General features: G+C 56.5%; 2 protein-coding genes across 8 annotated transcripts; one reads left to right on the top strand and one right to left on the bottom strand.

Annotated features, from left to right (window-relative positions):
* Positions 1-712: 712 nt before the first annotated feature.
* On the bottom strand, positions 713-15,504 carry UNC45A (unc-45 myosin chaperone A). Of its 5 annotated transcripts, none has more exons than XM_055556045.1 (20): positions 15,408-15,504; positions 15,012-15,173; positions 14,789-14,825; positions 14,329-14,504; positions 12,286-12,390; positions 11,646-11,813; positions 10,340-10,508; positions 9,912-10,082; positions 8,660-8,831; positions 7,080-7,380; positions 5,785-5,879; positions 5,406-5,547; positions 4,890-5,030; positions 4,274-4,401; positions 4,016-4,082; positions 3,490-3,603; positions 3,174-3,289; positions 1,749-1,866; positions 1,489-1,644; positions 713-1,333 (listed from the first exon to the last, which is right to left on the bottom strand). In XM_055556045.1, exons 1-20 carry the CDS (start codon positions 15,411-15,413, stop codon positions 1,076-1,078), a joined length of 2,802 nt encoding a protein of 933 aa, XP_055412020.1. In that variant the 5' UTR covers positions 15,414-15,504; the 3' UTR covers positions 713-1,075. The 5 variants fall into 5 exon arrangements, with proteins under 5 accessions (XP_055412020.1, XP_055412019.1, XP_055412018.1 ...); XM_055556044.1 differs by having other exon boundaries at positions 12,298-12,390; positions 15,363-15,433; XM_055556043.1 differs by having other exon boundaries at positions 15,363-15,433.
* A 2,253-nt stretch (positions 15,505-17,757) lies between these two features.
* On the top strand, positions 17,758-20,471 carry HDDC3 (HD domain containing 3). 3 transcript variants are annotated; one of them, XM_055555490.1, is made up of 5 exons: positions 17,758-18,050; positions 18,642-18,997; positions 19,320-19,375; positions 19,483-19,783; positions 20,020-20,471. In XM_055555490.1, exons 2-5 carry the CDS (start codon positions 18,886-18,888, stop codon positions 20,148-20,150), a joined length of 600 nt encoding a protein of 199 aa, XP_055411465.1. In that variant the 5' UTR covers positions 17,758-18,050; positions 18,642-18,885; the 3' UTR covers positions 20,151-20,471. The 3 variants fall into 3 exon arrangements, with proteins under 3 accessions (XP_055411465.1, XP_055411464.1, XP_055411466.1); XM_055555489.1 differs by lacking the exon at positions 17,758-18,050 and having other exon boundaries at positions 18,227-18,997; XM_055555491.1 differs by lacking the exon at positions 17,758-18,050 and having other exon boundaries at positions 18,826-18,997; positions 19,483-19,723.

A 20,471-nucleotide genomic window follows, 5' to 3' on the forward strand; every position in this document is an offset into this window, starting at 1 on the left:
GAAGAATTGATGCTTTTGAACTGTGGTGTTGGAGAAGACTCTTGGAGAGACCTGGACTGCAAGGAGATCCAACCAGTCCATCCAAAAAGAAACCAGTCCTGAATATTCACTGCAAGGACTGATGCTGAAGCTGAAACTCCGATACTCTGGCCACCTGATGCAAAAATTTGACTCACTGGAAGACCCTGACGCTGGGAAAGATTGAAGGGAGGAGGAGAAGGGGACAGAGAATGAGATGGTTGGATGGCATCACCGACTCAATGGACATGAGTTTGAGTAAACTCTTGGAGTTGGTGATGGACAGGGAGGCCTGGTGTGCTGTAGTCCATGGGATCACAAAGAGTTGGACAAGACTGAGCGACTGTACTGAATGCATTTATATCCATGTAACTAAATACTGATTTGCTCCCCAATGTTTACCCTTTGACCCTCTAACAGGGGTAAGCAACTCAGTGGACCTGGGGTAGGAATCCATTTGATCCCTTCCCTAGAGGCGGCTGTGCTGCTGTAAAGCTGCGCATACTACTCAATCATGCCCAGCTCCTGCTCCATACTCTGGCCCACTGCCAGCCATCCCTGCCCGCTGACAGAGCACATACTTGAGTTCCATGTACTTTTATTTTTTTGGCCACACTGGCACATGGGACCTTAGTTCTCTGACCAGGGATCGAACCTGCATTGGAAACACAGAGTCTTAAGCACTGGACAACAATGAAATCCCTCCACAAGCTTTTATTAAAGGCTCAGAAGTGGTCCTGCTAGCAGGTTCGGGTGATGCTCGTAGCTGGTGAGGCTGCTTGCTGTGTCCTTCCCAATGCCAGGAACCCACAGGCTGAATTAGGACAAGCCGTCCTCATTCCCAGCTGTCTTAGTAGTACAGGAAAAAGTGTCCTGCTGCGTGCGCCCGGAGGCTGTGCTGGGAGCGCAGGGCTGTGAACATGCTCCCTGACTCAGAACAGAGGACATCAAAGGGCAGTTGGGGAGGAGAGGCCAGGCGTTTGCATCCCAGCCCCCACCAGCCAGTCTGTCCTTGCTCCTTGTGCTGCAATGGGTAGCGTGTGCGAGAGGCAGGCCCTCATTTTCCGTCCTGGCTGGGTTTGATAAGCCCATATTCCACGGCTTTCCCCAGACAAGCTGTGGCCGCCCTGGTGACCGGGCTCTCCTTGTCCTTGGCCAGCACCGACAGGATCTCCAGCACCTCGCTCTCCATCAGGGTGCTGGCGATCTCCCTCGAGGCCTCCACCATGTTCAGCACCACCACAGCACCCCGGTGCTGCAACTCCTGGCTGGGGCTCAGAAGCAGAGCCTGCAGGATCTCCAGCCAGTGTGTGGTCTGCCAGAAACAGGGCAGTGTGACCACGGAGCAGTAGGGAACCCCAGCAGCGAACACTACCCGCACACCCTGGGGCTGCCTCCCACCAACCGACCGCCAGCAGGCTTGGGGTTCCTGGCCCACCTCCCCCGGCTCCACCAAGAAGAGGCACTGACCACTTGGGGGATGCGGCTGCAGAGCGAGGGCCGCATGGAGGTGAGCATAGCCAGGCCCCCGGCGGCCGCCCGCCGCAGCAGCTCGTCATCCTCACCGCTGTACAGCACCAGCAGCTTCAGCCGGTCGTTTCCCGTGGCTTCAAAGAGGTCCTGCACCTGTGGCCAGAAGCGGGGAGGGACCAAGTCAGATGGGGCAGAGCCCAGCCGGGCCGGGTACTCCTGCGTGCCTTCCTGGTGTGACCGCCTGGACCAGCCCTCACCTCCTTGCTCATGGCCAAGTTACACATGCACTCCGTGGCTGCCCGGCGGAGCATCTCGTGCTCCTCAAACATGTAGCCCTCGATCATGGGCACGGCCTTCTCCTTCAGGATCTTCTGCCTGCGGGGCCAAGGGCGGAAGCGTCGGCATCACCAGAGCGTTTGCATCCGTCACTCCCAGGCCCCCTTCCCCATACAACAAGACTTGGGCCAAGGATCTCCCTGGGCAATATGCAGAGACTGCCCTGCGCAGGTTTGAAGCCACCGGGCAGTGGTTTCCAGTCGTCTAACCCGGCCAAGGAGACAGCACGCGGGACCTTGGAAAATGCTCTCAACTAGGAGTTAGGAGACCTGGGGGTGATGATGGCGATGCTAACATCTAACGTTCGAGCACTCACCCTGACCCAGCACTTGGACGATCTTACTTAATCCTCACCACAGGGACTTCCCTGGCGGTCCAGTGGCTAAGACTCCATGCTCCCAATGCAGGAGATCCAGGCTCCATCCCTGGTCAGGGAACTAGATCTCCTATGCCACAACTTAAGATCCTGCATGCTGCAACTATGACCTGGCGCAGCCAAATAATAAATATTTTTTAAAAAATCCTCACCACAGCCCTATGGTGAAGGTGCTCGTGTGATTATCACCGCTATTTTGCAGAAGAGGAGACTGAGACTGAGTAGTCTCACCATTAGTGATGTGGCTAATACATATTGCTTGGACACATTGCTGGGAGTCAGGCATCTAGGTAGTCAATGCTTTTACCTGTATTTTCTCATTTAATCCTCCTCACTGCTACTCCATGAGATAGGTATATAACCATTCTATTTCACAGAGGTAGAAACTAAGGCTCAGAGGGGTTAAGTTACTTGAGAGGTTACACACTAACAACCAGTAAAGCCAGGATTTGAACCCAGGTGGTCTGACTCCAGGGCCTGCACTCTTACGGCCTAGGTCCTTGCCCTCTCGCAAAACACTATACAAGTCACGCCTCTTGGCCTGTCTGGCAAATAAGTAGCTGAGGAGTACTCTCCAAACTAAAGTGCTGGACTTCCCTGGTGGTCCAGTGGATAAGAATCTGCCTGCCATGCCGGAGACATGGGTTCGATCCCTGGTCCAGGAAGATCCCACATGCTGAGAAGCAACTATAAGCCCACGTGCCACAACTACTGAAGCCTGTGCCGGGGCCCCTGGGGCCTGTGCTCTGCTACAAGAGAAGCTAACACAAAGAGAGGCCTGTGCACCGCAATGAGGAGTGGCCCCCGCTGACCGCAACTACAGAAAGCCAGCGTGCAGCAACTAAGGCCCAGCACAGCCAAAAACAAAATAAGTAAATGAATAACGACAAAAAAAAACTGTAAAGTGCTTTCCTGGGAATGGTCTAAACCATGGTGCCCTGCCCAGGTCCCGCATCCCCGCGGACCTCACCGGAGCCTCTCGCTGATCCCTGCCAGGTTCGTTAGAGCCATGAGCGCCTCGAAGTTCTGCAGGCCGGAACAGTTGAGGTGCAACAGGGAGACGAGGGGCCGGACCACCTCGTAGATCTGCATATGCACCCATGCATCAGGGCTACCCGCCCCGGCTCTCCCGACCCCACCGGCCCTGCAGATGGGAGTCCAGCCCCCGAGAGGTCGCCCACGCCCACCCCGGGGCCCTGCGGAGGAGCCACAGCCCGAGTCAAAGGCCAGGAGGGCCCACTGAGGGGGTGGAGGACAAGCCGGGGCTGGGGCAGGAAGACACGCACCCGCTCGCCAGGAAAGGTCATCTCTGGGTTGGAGGTGATGGTGAGCTTGGCGAGAGCCTGGGCTGCCTTCGTCTGCCCCACGTCGGTGCCTTCCAGGGCCAGTGGGAGCAGAGCCTGTGGGACGGGCCCATCAGCACCCAGGGTACAGCCAGGACCGTGAGGCCCGAGGCCCTGACTGTGCCACCCTTGCCTCTCCCGTCTGTCTCCCCGGGCTTGACCACACACCCACTCACACCCTCTCACTTCCTAGGCCCCCCGGCAAGCTACCCAGACGCTTCTGGAAACACTTATAAAGGGCTAGACATGGACTGTGCCACGCACAGGGCCATGAAGGTCAATGACACAGGAGCCCTCAGAGCCTTGCAGGCACAAAGTCCAGGGCCCTTCAGCATCACTCACGCGTCAGGAAGACATTCCTGCTGGCTGCTAATGACACTTCTCTGTCCCCATCCAACACCGAGCTCTGCTGTGGCAGCCACTGAGTCATGTTTTACGGCCCATCCTGAAGGAGTCTGAGCCAGCTTACCTTGCCCCCTCCCTGAGCAACCACAGTGCCGCGGTCCTCCACCTCTTCCACCAAAGCCAGGAAGACCCTGCGGGGAGAGTGCCAGGCTGGGCGGGCGGGCCGGGGCTCTGGTGGGCAGACCATCCGCTCCCGGGTGCAGCAAAGGCAGACTGGCAGGCGGGTGGCCCCTCTTGCTCCAGGAGCCCACTGCACCAGCAAAGGCTCCCTCTGTAGTTTCATCAGCAGCGGGGAGGCTGACGGGCAGGGGGCAAGGCTCACCTGGAGAGCAGCTCCCTGCAGGAACTGGTCAGCACAGGGCTCTCGGTCTTCACCATGCACGTCATGGCTGACACCACGCCGGCCGCCAGCAGCTTCTTCACCCGAGCCCGCACGAAACTCGGCTTGTCCTGGGGAAGCAGGCAGCTGAGCAGAGGGACCTCAGCCGATCAAGCAGGGGAAAGGGGAACCCTTCTCACGACACATGTTGATGGGCATGACAACAAAGGGAAAGAGGACTTCCCTGGCGGTCTGGTGGTTAAGAAGCCACCTGCCGATGCAAGGGACACAGGTTCAATCCCTGGTCTGGGAAGATCCCACATGCTGCAGGAAACTAAGCCCGTGTGCCGCAACTACCGAGCCTGAGCTCTGGAGCCGGTGCTCTGCAACAAGAGAAGCCACCGCAGCGAGAAGCCTGCACACGGCAACTCGAGAGTGGCCCCTGCTCACCGCAGCTAGAGAAAAGCCCGGGCAGCGACAAAGACCCAGTGCTGCCAAACATAAATACATAAAGTAAGTTAAAAAAAGATTAAAAGAGAAAGAAACCCGCTTAAACAGAAGTGCATCTGCTGTGGATGCCTCAGGTCAACAGGCCCCCATGACGCTGGGGCCCCCTCACCTTGGGGTGCTGCTCGGGCACGTGCTGCTTGGCATACTTGGCCAGCTCCACCATCTTGGGGTCTGGCTCCTCGTAGTCGTAGCTGTTGGTGCAATTCACCAGCGCCGAGGCCACCGCGAAGAGCACCGACCTCTCCTCGGACTGCCGGAGGGCGCGGGGGGCAGAGGGGCCGTCAGCGGCCAGCCCGGGGGCAGAGCAGGACCTGGGTCAGCGCTGCCCAGGCTCCCAGTTCTACCCTCGGCTGGGCCCCCTGGGCACCAGGATGAATCCGGGCACCTCCCAGGCCCCAGGGTGGCCCTGACTTTGGGAGCTCATGCACTTGACCTCCCCAACTCCTCCTAAGAGAGCACCCTTTCTGATACCACTGCTGCAGGTCAGACACCCAGGCCACACAGGGCAGTCACTCGGGCTACCAGCCCTGTGTCACAAACGCCGCTGGCCACACCTGCCAAGAAAGCCCTTTGGGCTCTAATACTAGTCAGTGTCCCTGGACGACTGCAGGAGCCCAGGGGCTACCTTGCTGAGCTGGAACAGAGCCTTCAGGGCAGCCGCATCCTCCACAAACTCTTCCTTCACATCAGCATCGAAGGTGAGGTAGGCCAGGCCCTCCACTGCCCAGCGCCGCGTGCCCACATCCATCTGGTCATTGCACAGCCACCTGGGGGCGTGCAGGGCACTGATAACTACCAGAACGGGCAGGGGGGTGGCGGGGGGAGCAGTAGGAGGGGCACCCCAGGACCCACGGGGGAAAAGCCAGTGGTTGGGGCATCCCCACCACATACGGAAGCAGTTCACGTGGAGGGTCTGCCTGGGGAGGACAGGGCAGTGAGGATTCCCCTCTTCTCTTGAAGTCTGGCCAGGAGGCACAGAGCCACGGCCATGCTAAACCACTCACTTTCGACACTGCTTGGCCAGCTTGAGAGTGGAGCCTTCGGCAAACTGCTTCATGCTGAAGTCAGTCCCTCCGGCCGAGCCGAGCTTACAGAGCCCCTGCAAGAGAGGTTGAGAACCAGCTATTGGCCAAGGGACGGAGGCAGGGCAGGGCTCCCCCCAGCACTCTGCCAGGCTTCCTGGGGGCCAGGCACACCCCTACCAGGCTACCAGCTGGACTGTGCTGTGCTAAGTCGCTTCAGTCATGTCCGACCCTTTGCGACCCTATGGACTGCAACCTGCCAGGCTCCTGTCCATGGGATTCTCCAAGCAAGAATACTGGAGTGGGTTGCCATGCCCTCCTCCAGGGAATCTTCCCAACCCAGGGTCTGAACCCACGTATCTTATGTCTCCTGCACTGGCAGGCGGATTCTTTACCACTAGTGCCACCTGGGAAGCCCACAAAACCAACTGCTAGGGTGGCCATGTGATAGCATCTGGGAGAGACTGACATGCTGACCACATGCTGGCCCGGGCCCCACCCCCGCTGATGTGCACCAGACTTGCTCTATTCCTTCCCACCTCACACCAAGGAAGCTCTTGACGGGCAGAGCTAAGACACGTGTGGGGAGAAGACAGGTGCCTCAGCCAAGGCCAGGACCCCCATGGGAGGGAGAAACCCAGGACGAGGTGCCCCAAAGGGAAGGACCGGCTTCCTCCAGGGGCAGGGCTGCAGCAGGCGCACAGAGGTCAGGTGTTCCCTAGACACCGGCTCTGGGGGCTGCCTGGCAGCCCAGCCTGTTCACACAGCCCCCAGACCTGCCTGGCCTAGAGTGTCCTCCAAACTCCTCCTAGAGCCGCTCCCACCGCCCACAGTGGGCAGCCCGGGCTGCCCTGCATTCTCAGAGGTCCTCTCTGTCCAAGCCTCACCTCCTCCTCCTCCTCAGGAGAAGCCAGGGCCCTGCTCTGGCCTTGACAAGGCCCTGAAAGTGAAAATTGCTCAGTTGTGTCCAACTCTGAGACTCCATGGACTGTAGCCCACCAGGCTCCTCTGTCCATGGGATTCTTCAAGCAAGAATGCTGGAGTGGGTTGCCATTCCCTTCTCCATGGGACTTTCTCAACCCAGGGATGGAACCCAGATCTCCCACATTGCAGGCAGATTTTTTTACTGTCTTGAGTGATCAGGGAGGCCCTTTGACAAGGCCCTGCACGTCCCCCATTTTCACCAAGCATGTGCTAAGGCTGTACTCTGAGACACGGGCCAGCCGGGGCCCCCTGCCTGGCCACCTGCTGGCTCAGCCCAGGCCTGCCCATCTCACCACCAGCGCCCGGATGCGGATGCTGTCCTTCTCGCTGCGCTTGTACAGATCTTTCAGCAGTGAGACGCCGTTGGCTGTGATGAATGAGGCCCGCTTGGCCTTGCCGGCTGCATGGATCAGGGCCTCCACGGCCACCAGCTGCTCCTCCTCCTGCTCCGAGGCGCACAGGGCGATCACGCTCTCCATGACGCCATTCAGCTCCAGGGCCCGGTTGCCGGCGTCACATGGGCCCTGCAGGAGGCAGGACACTGTCTGGATGGCCCGCAGCTTCCCAGCCAGCCCGTGGCCCTCGAACCAGCTCCTGCGGGGCACAGGGCAGCAGCTGTCACATCGCAGCCAGCACCAAGAGACTGCCGTTCCCTCCGCCTCCTCCCCTGGCCAGGCATCTGCAGGATGTGGGCAACAGCAGCAAGAAAAGCTGCCAGCGGGAAGACCAGGACACCACCCCTCTGGACGGCAGCCACCGGGGTTCTTCCTCCAGGCTTTCATTCGAGTCCCATCCCCACCCCCGATGACCTGCCATCTGACGCAGGTGGCTGTCACCCACGCCACCCTGTCTCCTTCCCTGTGGTCACTGAGGTCCGAACTTGGGCCACTCACTCCATGACTTGTCATCCATCAGTCTGCTCCTAGCTGTGAGCCCTTAAGGGTGAGGGCTGTGAAGCAGCACCGGCGTGTCAGGATGGACACACAGCGTGTGCTCGGTGCACGCTACGTGCTAGAGGATACCGGCTGCACTAGACAGCTTGAGAGCTTGTGCATGTTCACTTGTGTCCAACTCTTTGTGACCCCAATGGATTTAGCCCGCCAGGCTCCTCTGTGCATGGGATTCTCCAGACAAGAATACTGGAGTGGGCTGCCATTCCCTATTCCAGGAGATCTGCCCGACCCAGGGATTGAAGCTGTGTCTCTTTCATCTCTTGCATTGGCAGGCAGATTCTTTAGCAATGAGCCAGCTGCACTGGAGGAGAACTGACATAAGAAAGAATATCCTTGGGGACTTCTCTGGCGGTCCAGTAATTAAGACTGTGCTTCCACAGCAAGGGGAATGGGTTTGAGCCCTGGTCGGGGAACAGATCTGATACGCTACTGCTACTGCTAACTCGCTTCAGTCATGTCCGACTCCGCGTGGGTGCTAAGAGTGCAACCCCATAGATGGCAGCCCACCAGGCTTCCCCGTCCCTGGGATTCTCCAGGCAAGAACACTGGAGTGGGTTGCCATTTCCTTCTCCAATGCATGAAAGTGAAAAGTGAAAGTGAAGTTGCTCAGTTGTGTCCAACTCTTAGCGACCCCATGGACTACAGCCTACCAGGGTCCTCCGCCCATGGGATTTTCCAGGCAAGAGTACTGGAGTGGGGTGCCATTGCCTTCTCCGTCTGATATGCTAAGCAGTGTATAAATAAATAAGAAAGAACATCCCTGCAGAGGGACTCTGAAACAACAAGTGGCCCTTGGGACCACTCTGACTCTCACAAGTCCTCCCCAAGGCCGTTTCTCTGATGGGAAACTTTTTACTGCTGTCTCTCCCCAAAGAGTCAGCGCTCTCGAGGGAGCCCTGGCTACAGGAGGGCTCCCTTACTTGATGTAGTTTTCACAGAGTCGGTGGAAATTCTCCCTCTCGGCATCACACTTCAGGTCATCGAAGAGCTTGCTGAGCAGGATGGAGGCGCTCATGCGGCTGTTTGCTGTCACTGTGAGCTCCCCAGGAGGGTCCTGCACAGAGCCCCCCACCTCCAGGATCTTCTTCAGACCTGAAAAGACACCCTATTCAAACAGCAGAACACGAGTTCCAACCCCAATGGGCGAAGGGAAGAGGTCTCTGTTCGCACGAGCTCACAGAGTACAGGCTGGCTCACAAAATCGGGCTGGCGGACCCGCTGTCTGCGGGAGGGCAGGTTTGGGGTCAGCAAAGGACCTCAGAACTTAAGGCCTGTGGGCTGGCCCTGCCTGTGGAGCCCGATGCTCTGGAGCTTAGAGGTTCCTCACAGCTGCAAAACTGCAGGGAAAATAACCTCATGCCTCATAGGATCATTGGGATAACAAGAAAATATGAGTACCCAACAGGCGTGCTCACACTGGGACTCTGCCAACCTTTCCTTATGTTTCTTTAGGGAAAGAAGAAGTGTGAACTTCTATATTAAACTGTAAGAATTTCCCCCCCATGTACAGAAGTAACACACACACAATGAAAAGAACTTGACACAGAAAGCTGGCCCAGCCTACCTGTTAACCTGCTCACGGGCCTGCTCGCCGTGTGGGCGGGTGCACACGCACACGGCTGAAGCATCCAATGCTGCCGAAGGGTACAGCACGGGACACATGGGCTTCAGTGCAGACACACATGCTGGGTGCAGTCGCTCCTGGGGTGGCGCAGGCCCAGCCATCCGAGCGACATGCCACACATATGCTTGGTCTATTTTTTTACCTACCTATAAGCGTATGGCCAATAACTGTGAGTCGTTCAGTTGTGTCCAACTCTTAGGGACCCAACGACTGTAGCCGACCAGGCTCCTCTGTGCATGGGATTCTCCAGGCAAGAATACTGGAGTGGGTTGCCATTCCCTTCTCCAGGGGATCTTCCCAACCCAGAGATCGAACCATGTCTCCTGCATTGGCAAGAGGATTCTTTACCATCTGAGCCACCAGGGAAGCCCTATCTACCTGTATTTCTATTTATTTACTTATTTATATGCTGTGCCATGTGGGATCCACATGGGATCTTTGTTCCCCAAACACGGATTAAACCCAGGCCCTCGGCAGTGAAAGCGCAGAGTCCTAACCATGGGACTGTCAGGGAAGTACCTTTCTCTTTTTCAAACTCTGTCACCTACCTTGGTCGATAACCCAGAGGGTGAGGCTGTTGTTGGGGTCCTTGGGAGACTTCCGGGGCACCACTTTAATCAGGAGGGTCAGGGCATTGTCTCGGCCTTGGCCCGAGACCCCCACCTCTGTCAGGAGCTCCAGGAGGTTACTGATGAGGACCTTCAGCTCCCGGGCGGGATCTGGCAACAGGAAGACATTCACTGGCTCTGCAGTGGCCCAGCCCCATCTGACCCTGGACTTCCCTGGTAGGGTGAGGGGACCTGCAGCTGGGTGCTGGTTTCTAGCCTACCCCAGAGGCGCCCCAGGTCCTTAGAACCTAGAGTGAGATACCATCAACAAGCCTTTCTCCTGAACAAACTGCAGGTGCAGCCAGCTTGGCTGCTCCCCCGAAAGACATCAACACCCATAGGACACAGACTGGCTTCCACCGACTCACCCACGATGATGGCGCCTTCTTTGCCGCGGAAGCCTTTCTTGACACCTTCCTTGAGGGCATCAAACATAACCTGCAGCAGGTGGCAGGCAGCCAGGGACACGGCCTGGTTTTCCACGCCCAGCATGGAGACCACCCGCCGGGTTCCCAGCACGCTCAGGGTGGCCACTGTCTGGTGGGGGGAAAGAGGTGGACAGAGCTTCCGGTTGGCAAAGGGCAGCTTCAGTGATCCCTAACTGGGGGTCGCAGAGGGTGGCCAGAGGGGAGAAAACGTGAGTGGAAAAAGCAGCTCCCCGAGAAGGCACAGTGGGTCTGCCTGAGGGTGAGACCTGGGTGATACCCGGATTCTCTTGTTGGAAGGGCTTCCTAAAGAAAACACTCCAGGGACTTCCCTGGCGGTCCAGTGGTTAAGACTCTGAGTTTCCACTGCAAGGGGTATTGGTTCAATCCCTGGTCGGGAAACTAAGATCCCAAAGGGATCCCAGGAAGGCTGCAGGAGGTGGGCAGAATTCACGTGCTTTTACCAGTTTTAGTTCTGGGAGACCCAGAAACAGAGCCCGATCTTGGCCTGACTAGTTTTCACAGAATGTTTCACATTTCCACCCCGATCTAGGAACTGTGGGCTCCTCTAAAACCTACTGAGGGTCAAGCCGTTGTTCCCCGAGTCCAGCTGGTGCAGGCAAGAGCCAGAGCAGGGACTTGCTGACACCAGCCTGACACAGGGCTGTGCTGGCTGAACCATGTGTGCGGGACACCCACAGTCTCCACGAAGAACCATCCCAGGGTCCTGCCCGGCATATCCGGTCACTGACTCGATGGTGAAGATGCTGTGGGTCACATGACCGACCACGTCACACACTGTGAGGACCCCTGTCCAAGCAAAATGCCAGCCTGGTGGCGAGGGAAGGACAGGTGTCCGTTCTTTGCAAGCAGCGTGCTTTTACCACAGGGACAAGGAGGGCATCAGTGACCAGGCACCTCTGAGAAGAGCCGAGGGCGACACTTGTGACCTTCTGATGCACGTGCTCAGTGTCCCCGGGCTGCTTACACTCGTTCTTGGCCTCACTTTGTCCCAAATCATGTTGGTCTTTTTGTCATTTTAATGTTGCCTCTCTTGTTATGTGTCTCCTTATACTTTGCCTTGTAAGTTGAGAGCTATGGGACTTCCCTGGGGGTCCAGTGGTTAAGACTCTGTGGTTCCAATGCAGGGGGCACAGCTTCAATCCCTGGTCAGGGAACTAAGAGCCCACGTGAGTGGATGGACAGACAGACTGTCAGAGACAGTAGCTAGACCCTCCGCCACACCCACCCGTGACTGGTGCTCAGAGCAAATGCCGACTAGGGTGCGCAGGGCTGCCAGCATCAGGTCGGGCTCTCCCGTGTCCAGCAGGCGCTGCAAGAGCTGAACCCCATTGCTCCGGAAGATCTTCTCGGCTCCAGCATCCTCCCGGGCCAGCACCACCAGGTTCTGAGACGCCTGCGTCAAAGGAAGCACGTTGTGACACGAACACGGCACGGAGAGAGAAGACCACCTGAACCTCACTGCTCCCCCTGAGCTCGGGGGCCTTGGCCATGAACTTCACCGCTCTGAACATCAGCTTCCCCCTCTGGAGGCAGAGGGAAGAGCTCGCTCTGGGAGTTGATGGTTAGCATAAACGGAGTCTTAAGTCCCTGGCAAAGCCTGAAGGGCAGTCTGTGACTCAGACGCCTCTGTGCACCTGGCTCTTGGCATGAGACCTGAGCACCAGTAGGTGCTCCAGGGACACTGGCTCCCTCTCCGTGGCCCACACTGAGGCCCCAGGCCCTCTGAGCCCCAACTCAGGCTCTGTGCGCCCAGCGGCACCACCTAAGGAGTGACGTGCTAGCAGACCAGGCCAGCAAGGGCTCCTGGGCCATCACACACACACAGGGAGGGCTGGGCAGCACTAGGGGAGTTCCGCCCCACTCACCCAGGTCTCTACCTTTTGCTTTTTCTCGGTGCCCTTTTCTTGTGGGTCCAATAGTATCTGAAACATCTGCTCCACTTTGGCATCCGTTGAGGACATGTATCTCACCTACGACAGACCAGCAAAGCATGGGAGGAAACGCCTCTTGGGCCCAGACAACGTATTTCCTCTTTGTTCTCTCCAGCTCCTCCCCAGGCCTGGCTCCTGACTCTGGAGGGCACAGCATGGATGTCTGGGCCCAGGTCTCGCACCCAGCTACCTTGGGCAGGAAGAGACTCGCCTCGCAGCCTCTCCCAAACTTCCCTGGGCTATTTTCTTCTCTGAGCTGTTTCCTCCTTGGGCAGCAGGGAGTGGTGCCGATGCTGAAGGCAGTTCCATTCAGAAGGGTGGCGTCCTGTTAGCCACAAGAAAACCCACTCCCAGGGGGCCATGCATTGTGTGGCAGTCCGGGTGCACGGCCCATGGCACTGAATCGGCATTTATACCTCCTGCAAGGGAGCCAGCAGGTCATGATGAAGTTGCTGGTACTCTGTTTAGGTCAAGGATTCTCTTTTTGATGGATTTTTAAAATAATCTGATGACCAACCTCATCCTAGGCCTTTTCCTTCCCCGGGGTTCTGGGTGTGGATAGCACACATGCCTAACCCGTGTGTACCACTGCCCCTCCTGCATCCATGGCAGACACCACCGATCCGTCCCCTCCTAGGCCCAGGCAACCTGCTTCCTAATCCTTCTCAACACAGAGCTCGAGGCAGCCCCTGCAGATCAAACAGAGCTGACGCTGAGAGGAAAATAATTTGCTTCCCCAGGTCTCAATCTTTTGATAAGGTGTCTGCCATCATATTACTTGCTTCCACTGGGTCAGCATATTAACACCCAATTGTCAGGCTAATTCCAACTTGAAAATAGTTAATGATGCTCTTTAGATTCTCTTCTCAATTTTTAAATATGTGAATCATACAAACATCATCTCTTTATTTTAAAAAATGAACAGATGAAGCAAAATCTCTTTTGAAAAGCCCCTGCAAGCCCGTTCCTCTCCCTAGCAGTCACACTGTTATCACTGTGATGTTTCCCTTTTAAAAGATTTTCCTTTGTAATGACATACCCAAGTGTACCCATGGAACAAAACATGGTATTATTTTGGGTGCACATACGGGGGATTGTTTTAACATAGATGATATCACACTGTCCGCTTTCCACATCCTTGCATGACCACCTGCCTATTCTCAATAACTACACGTAGGTATCTGTGATAAGGATGTGACTCAATCTGTTTAGCCGTTCCCCTATTGCTGGGCATTTTGGCAAGTTCCAATTTTTCATTACTACGAACGAGGCTGAAACAAACATACACACACCTGCTTGCATACATGGACGAGGCTTCTCTAGGGAAGACAGCAAAAAGAAAACATGCTGAATCACAGTATATGCTCAAATTTGACAGATGTACTAAAGGACTCCCAAAGGAGCTGGAAGCAGTCATGAAAAAGCCCACGATCCCCCCAACCTCACCCTATAACTGTCTGTCTCCCTCGTTCTAGCAATGTGTACGAACTTTAAAATGTCTGCCACATGGGGCTTCCCCGGTGGCAAGTGGTTAAGAATCTGCCTTCCAATGCAGGGGACATGGATTTGATCCCTAGTCAGGGGACTATGATCTCACATGCAGAGTGGCAATTAAGCCCACGTACAACTACTGAGCCCGCCCACTCTGGAGCCCACGCACCACTAGAGAGAAGCCCACACAATGCATCAAAGATCCTGCATGCGGCAACTAAATCCCAAAGCAGCCAAAAATAAACATACATTTTTTTTTTAACGTTAAAAAATGTTTGCCAAACAGATCACTGAAAAGAATAGCACCTTGCTGTTCTTTCAATGTGCTTTTTCGCGACCACTGACAAGGTTGCGCATCCTTCTATAAGGTCATTTGCCATCAGTATCCCCTCTTCAGAGATATGTGATTATACCTTTGCTCCAGATCCACTTTCCAGTGCCCCTCTACCACTGGTCAATGCCTCGCTCTCCCAGTTACTCACATACCTTCTCCTGAATCTGGCCCGCGATGTTCCGCAGGGCCTCCTGGAAAACTTTGTTCTTGGGCTCCAGGCTCACACATCTCTGCAGATCAAGGACGGCCTGGTCGAGGCGGCCCAGTTTCTCTAGGGCTTGGCTCCTTCGGTAAAGTGCTTTGATGTCCCCGCCGTCCTTTTCGATGGCTGAGCACAAACAGGAGCTCTGTCAGCACCCGAGAGGCCACCATCTCCAGGCAAGAGCAGTAGGGAAAGATCTCGAGGGCTAGAGGAAGGTGGGGGTATGGATGTGGGGCTCAGTATTTCAGCCTCAGAAAAGGTCAGAGTAGCTGCAGAAAAGGAGATGCCCAGGGAAGTGGGGGAGAGAAAAAGAAGGCAGATGTGTTTTAGGGGTGAAAGGAAAAGGAAAAAGTGAGGGCTGCCCACCCCAGAAGCCCCACGGCTCCACCCAAGGGCCCTCATTCCCCTACCTTTGGTTGCCTCTGTTTCTGCTTTCTCGTAATCTTCCTGAAACAGAAAGAACAGGGCTTGAGTTGCTGGTCATCTCCTTTTTCGGGCAAAACTGGGCAACAGGGTTGTTCTCGAGTCACCTAAAGGCCCAAAGGCCATGTGACAAGTGTGGGGGCCCGAGCACCGGCGGGGTGGGCAAAAGAGGCCCGGGCAGGCGAGGGGAAGAGCAGCCGGCTCCCTCACCAGCTTGAGGTGGCAGGCCGCCCGGTTCCGATGCAGAATGGCCTGGTCCTGGGGCGTTGCGCCCAGACCCAGGGCTTGCGTGTAGGCCGTCAAGGCACCTTCGTAGTCCCCGCATTTGAACAGCTCGTTGCCATCCTTCCTCAGCTGTTCCACTGAGCTGGCCTGTGGAGGGAACGCGTGGAAACGTCGCAGGTGGGCTCAGGGTGAGTCGGGGAGCTACTGGGAGAGGACGCTGAGGGTCGTGGGCGAGCCCCACGGAGGGCCAAACTGAGAGGGAGGAAGCGGCCCGGCAATCGTCCGAGCAGGTGAGAAGTGGAGATAGCCCAGGGGTATGGGTAAATGGGTACGCACCCCGGGGCCGACCGACCGGGGCTCGGGGGTCCCTGGACCACTCACAGTCATCGCGCCACAGACGTCCCGGGCGCGCGCAGGCGCAGTCTCTGGAGTAGGGTGGATGGAGGCTCGGGAATCCGCCGCCGGCTGCCCTGCCCCAGTCTTGCGTCAGAGGCCGGGGCGGGGAACGGGCGGGGCCAAGGAGAGGGCGCGCCAGGCGCGGGGCGGTGCTCGGCCCCGGTCCGCAGGCGCAAAGAAGTCCCGGGCGCGCTTAGTCTGTTCCCGCCGAGACCTGCAGGGGGCGCGCGGTGGAGGACCTAGAGGGACGCCGGTCGCTGCTGGGGCTCAGGTCTCGGCATTGGCCCCGGCCCCGGCCCCGAACGCGGCAGAAATGCACAAGGTCTGCAGTCATCAGGGCCACGAGCAGCAGGCTGTAAAGGCTCAGCGCTAGGAGCGGGCCCGGACCCCTGTGAGAGACGGGAGGGTATCAGGATGCAGGTCCCAGTCGTTCTCGACGCATCGTGTGCGTTACAGAGCCCCCGAGAGTCTGGAGAAAGCTACCCAGGAAAGTGCAGAACGTGTAAATACAAATTCAGGGAGCTCACAGGTACCCTGAAGTCATCCACGGACAGATTCAGGATTGAAAACCCCGACGATAATACATGTTTGATCAAACCCCGTCTGCAGGGAGATCCAACCAGTCAATCGTGAAGGAAATCAGTCCTGAATATTCACTTCGGACTGATCACTGGACGGACTGATGCTGAAGCTGAAACTCCCAATACTTTGGCCACCTGATGCGAAGAACTGACTCATTGGAAAAGACCCTCATGCTGGGAAAGATTGAAGGCAGGCGAAGAAGGGGACAATAGAGGATGAGATGGTTGGATGGCATCAATGGACATGAGTTTGAGCAAGCTCGCCTGGCGTGCTGCAGTCCATGCGGTCGCAAAGAGTCGGATACGAATGAGCGACTGAACTGCTAATACATGATTGCTCCAGATACTCCTTTCAGTATTGACACCCGTCCAACCCCACCTACCACACAACACCTACAGTGACTCCCTGTTACCGGTTCTCACAGCCCCCTGAACTTTTCCTTCACAGATTGTTTTGTAATCATGTATTTAGGTGATTTTAGGTTTGAGATCTGTAAACTACAAGCCTCCCACCCCAGAAATTAGGAACAGAGTCCAAGATACTGGAACACCCTGTCAGCATTCCAGGGCTCTGGGGTTGGCGTTCTCACCTGAAGACGGGAGGAGGCCGAAGGGCAGACAGATTGACCTGGTTCAAGGCCTCAAATTCAGCCAGAGTGCAGCAGAAGCCCCCTGCAGCCTGCGTGTGGCAGCAGTAGGCTTCCTCCGGAGTGTCAGAGAGCCGAGGGCAGAAGAAACCCGGGTAGCGATGGCCGTCAGCGTCCCAGGTGGTCTGGCACAGGTGGGGGTGGTGGGCCAAAGCTGAAGGGAGGGGCGAGGGGGGCTGGAGACAGGCAGGAGTGATCTACCCACATCCCACTCATCCCTTTTGGAGAGTAAAAGGGGCCAACTATTATCAGAAAGGCAGGCTTTCTCTCTCCTCACCAGCTCCCCAGAGTAGCCTATACCTGCTAAAAGATTAAGTACCAGAGGGGGTGGTGGGCAGAGGAGAGCGCTGTACCTGAGAGGGAGGCCGGCTGAGCAGGCGTCATCCAGCTGAAGAACAGCAGTAGCCCCGCTGACAAGCCTGTCAGCAGAGGGCCTGACCGCCTCTGGAAGCCCATGAGAGGTCACCTCCACTTCCACCTCGGCCCTGGTCCTAGAAACCCTAACAGCTCTATTTTTAAGCCACAGATGCAGACAGTAAGGAAATAAAAATTAAAGCACCATCAACACAAACCTGAAGCTTCTCTGTCACAGACCTCTAGCGAGAGATGAAAGTGACTTGAGTTTCTATCTTCTGTTGAAAAATATGGGGATTGTGACTCCATGCTGTCTAAGGTTCTCTGAGCTGAAGGGGAAAAGGCTCAGAAGGCTGGAGGGCCGAATGAGGAATGAGCCGAGTCGAGCCACTAGCCTGAAGAACAGACATGCGTTTAGAGCCAGATATGTTTCTCTCCACCCACTCTTAACTTTCAGGCTGCTATGGAAGCTATGGGGATTCAGCTTGTTCTATTTCGGGCCCCAGAGACCTTGTTTCCAGCATTTGGGGCTTCCCTCTCTAACTTCTGCATCGTGGCAACCACCAAGACTAGCTGAAAAGCAAGAGCGAGCGCTCTCATTAACTTGTCTCCTGAGTCCTCATGGGCCCCAGCTACCAGCCAAAGTACAAAAGCTGCTAATCAACTGGAGTAAACTTAGCAATCAGCCAACTCCACTTCACAGGGACAGCTCTTCCAGGGTCTTCCGGTCTCAGCAAACCTTACTTCATAGATACTGTCTGCTGAGACAGGGGATTTCTCCAAAAGACCAGAGGCCACCAGTCCACAGTGTTGTGTGGTTGTAGTGTCTACTGAGGCCTGACAACGTAATGCTCTCAGAACAACAGTGACAACGCTCATAAGCCCAGGGGCCCCACAGCAGTGCCTGGGGACTGGAGTAGGAACCCTCATGGCACAAGAAAGACATGCAGATTTTGTTCCTGGCACCTGAGAGCAAAGAAAACAGTTCCTGCAGAAACAGCACTGCGGCCTGGGAGTCTATCTGAAACCATCACGGAGGCTCCACTGTAAGCTCCAATTTCTAGGTCAGACCCCAGGAGCAGAGAAGGCAATGGCACCCCACTCCAGCACTCTTGCCTGGAAAATCCCATGGATAGAGGGGCCTGGTAGGCTGCGGTCCATGGGGTGGCTAAGAGTCGGACAGGACTGAGCGACTTCACTTTCACTTTTCACTTTCATGCCTTGGAGAGGGAAATGGCAACCCACTCCAGTGTTCTTGCCTGGAGAATCCCAGGGATGGGGGAGCCTGGTGGGCTGTCTATGGGGTCGCACAGAGTCGGACACGACTGAAGGGACTTAGCAGCAGCAGCAGCAGACCCCAGGGGTCTTCTGGGCCCTAGTGTGAGGCTCCTTTGCCCGTAGCAACCAGGCCATTCTTGCAGGGACAACTATTTTTAGAGCACTTTGAGAATGTTCCGAGCATTGGCAGCTTGAAAATTGTCTTTTCATGGCGGGAGAGGGTCCTCCCCAGAGAAGTTGTCTCGCGCCCAGAGGCTAAGTGATTTGCTCTCCCACCAAGTTAGGACAGTCCTCTGCGCCTTCCTGCTCCGGACACAGTGAGGCCACTGTCTTCTTGTCTGTTTTCCTCCTTCGCCTAGGCTGCGGGCTCCCAGAGAGCCAGGCCATATTCTTCATGCACCCTCGGCAAAGCACAGTTAACTAGCAGCTGCGAAGCTGTGGGCAGCAACTTCCTACACCCAAGGCCCACCCATCAGACCCGGAAGAATCCGTCGGACCAGACTCCACCACCTCCCGGACCTCCGCGGCGCCAGGGGGCGCTGTGGACGCTGGATCCACGCTCCCCGGGCGCCTGGGACCTAAGGTACCCGCCCCACCTGCACGATGGGCTCCGAGGTGGCCCAGCTCCTGGAGGCTGCTGACTTCGCGGCCCGCAAGCACCAACGGCAGCGGCGGAAGGACCCCGAAGGGACCCCCTACATCAACCACCCTATCGGTGGGCGCTCCGCCGGGGGAGCCACGGCTGTAGCCTCCAGGGGTTGGGGACCGGGAAGGGAACGCGGAGGGCGTGCAGCTCCTCGGGCACCTAGTGGGTACCTAGCTTTGTACCAGGCACAGTTCGTGTTTAAGACTCACAGCGACCTGGAGCGGTCGGCATGGCTGTTCCCTGTGTACAGTGGACATCCAAAAAAAAAAAAAAAAAAGTAAAGGACGTGCCCAAGGTCACCCCGCTAGTGAGGGGCGGCTACCTCTGGCTCTGCAGAACCCCCATCACGCGGCCCTGAACCCCCTCCTGACTTCCTGCTTTGCCCCGTCAGGTGTGGCTCGGATCCTGACCCACGAGGCGGGGATCACTGACATTGTGGTATTACAGGTAACTTTCCTCCTCTGCTAGGAGGCTAGGCTGGGGATCACGGGCCCCAATCAGCTTCGGGCACCCCGTGGCAGGCATCCCAGGACTGAGTGGGAGCCTGTCCACAGGCAGCCCTGCTCCATGACACAGTGGAGGACACAGACACCACCCTGGATGAGGTGGAGCTGCACTTTGGGGACCAAGTGCGGCGCCTGGTGGAGGAGGTGACAGATGACAAGACTCTGTCCAAGCTGGAGAGAAAGCGGCTGCAGGTGGAGCACGCACCCCAGAGCAGCCCCGGAGCTAAACTGGTGAAGCTGGCAGATAAGCTGTACAATCTGAGGGACCTGAATCGCTGCACCCCAGAGGGTACGCTCTCCCCCACCTGCTCTGAGGGAAAGAAGGGGTATCTATCTTCTGAAGGCACAGGTTGGTCAGTTCCCCTGGAATAAAAGCCCAAGTGTTCTTGTTAATTCCCTAGACTAATCTTACTAGACCCCTCTGATCTTTCATACAGTAGAAATACAGAAGCTGGGCCAAGGGGAAGTTTTCAGCACAAATCCATCAGGAACTCAAGGCCCTGCACCAAGCCCCTCAGGAAGTGGGCAAAATCCAGGGCACCCCTGGATATCAACACGAGCGGTTTTCTGTCCACTCTTGTGCAGGATGGTCTGAACACAGAGTCCAGGAATACTTCGAGTGGGCGGCACAGGTGGTGAAGGGGCTCCAGGGAACAAACCGACAGCTGGAAGAGGCTCTAAGGCAGCTGTTTAAGGAGCGGGGGCTGACACTCTGAGTGGTACTTGGAGCCATCGTTGCCCAGGCCAGAGAAGATGCATACTTCAGCCTTTCCATGCCTCCCAAGCTCCCTCCCTGGTTCTCTCAGCACAGATATTAGAGACCAAATACACGTGTCTTTTCTGAGTCTGAAGATCTACTAACTGAGCCCCAGATTGTGGGATGATGCGCCCCATGTATTTCTAATGCATTTACTGCCCCTCTTCAGGCCTTGGGTCTGTTTGTTTTGCACGGTGGGATCTCTGGCCCCTCAGGGACTTAGGCTTATCTATAAATGCTGGTCTGAAAGTCATTATACAAAATAAAACATTTGGATAAA

This window comes from Bubalus kerabau, chromosome 19, assembly GCF_029407905.1.
Source record: "Bubalus kerabau isolate K-KA32 ecotype Philippines breed swamp buffalo chromosome 19, PCC_UOA_SB_1v2, whole genome shotgun sequence".
In the NCBI taxonomy this organism is placed as follows: domain Eukaryota; kingdom Metazoa; phylum Chordata; class Mammalia; order Artiodactyla; family Bovidae; genus Bubalus; species Bubalus kerabau.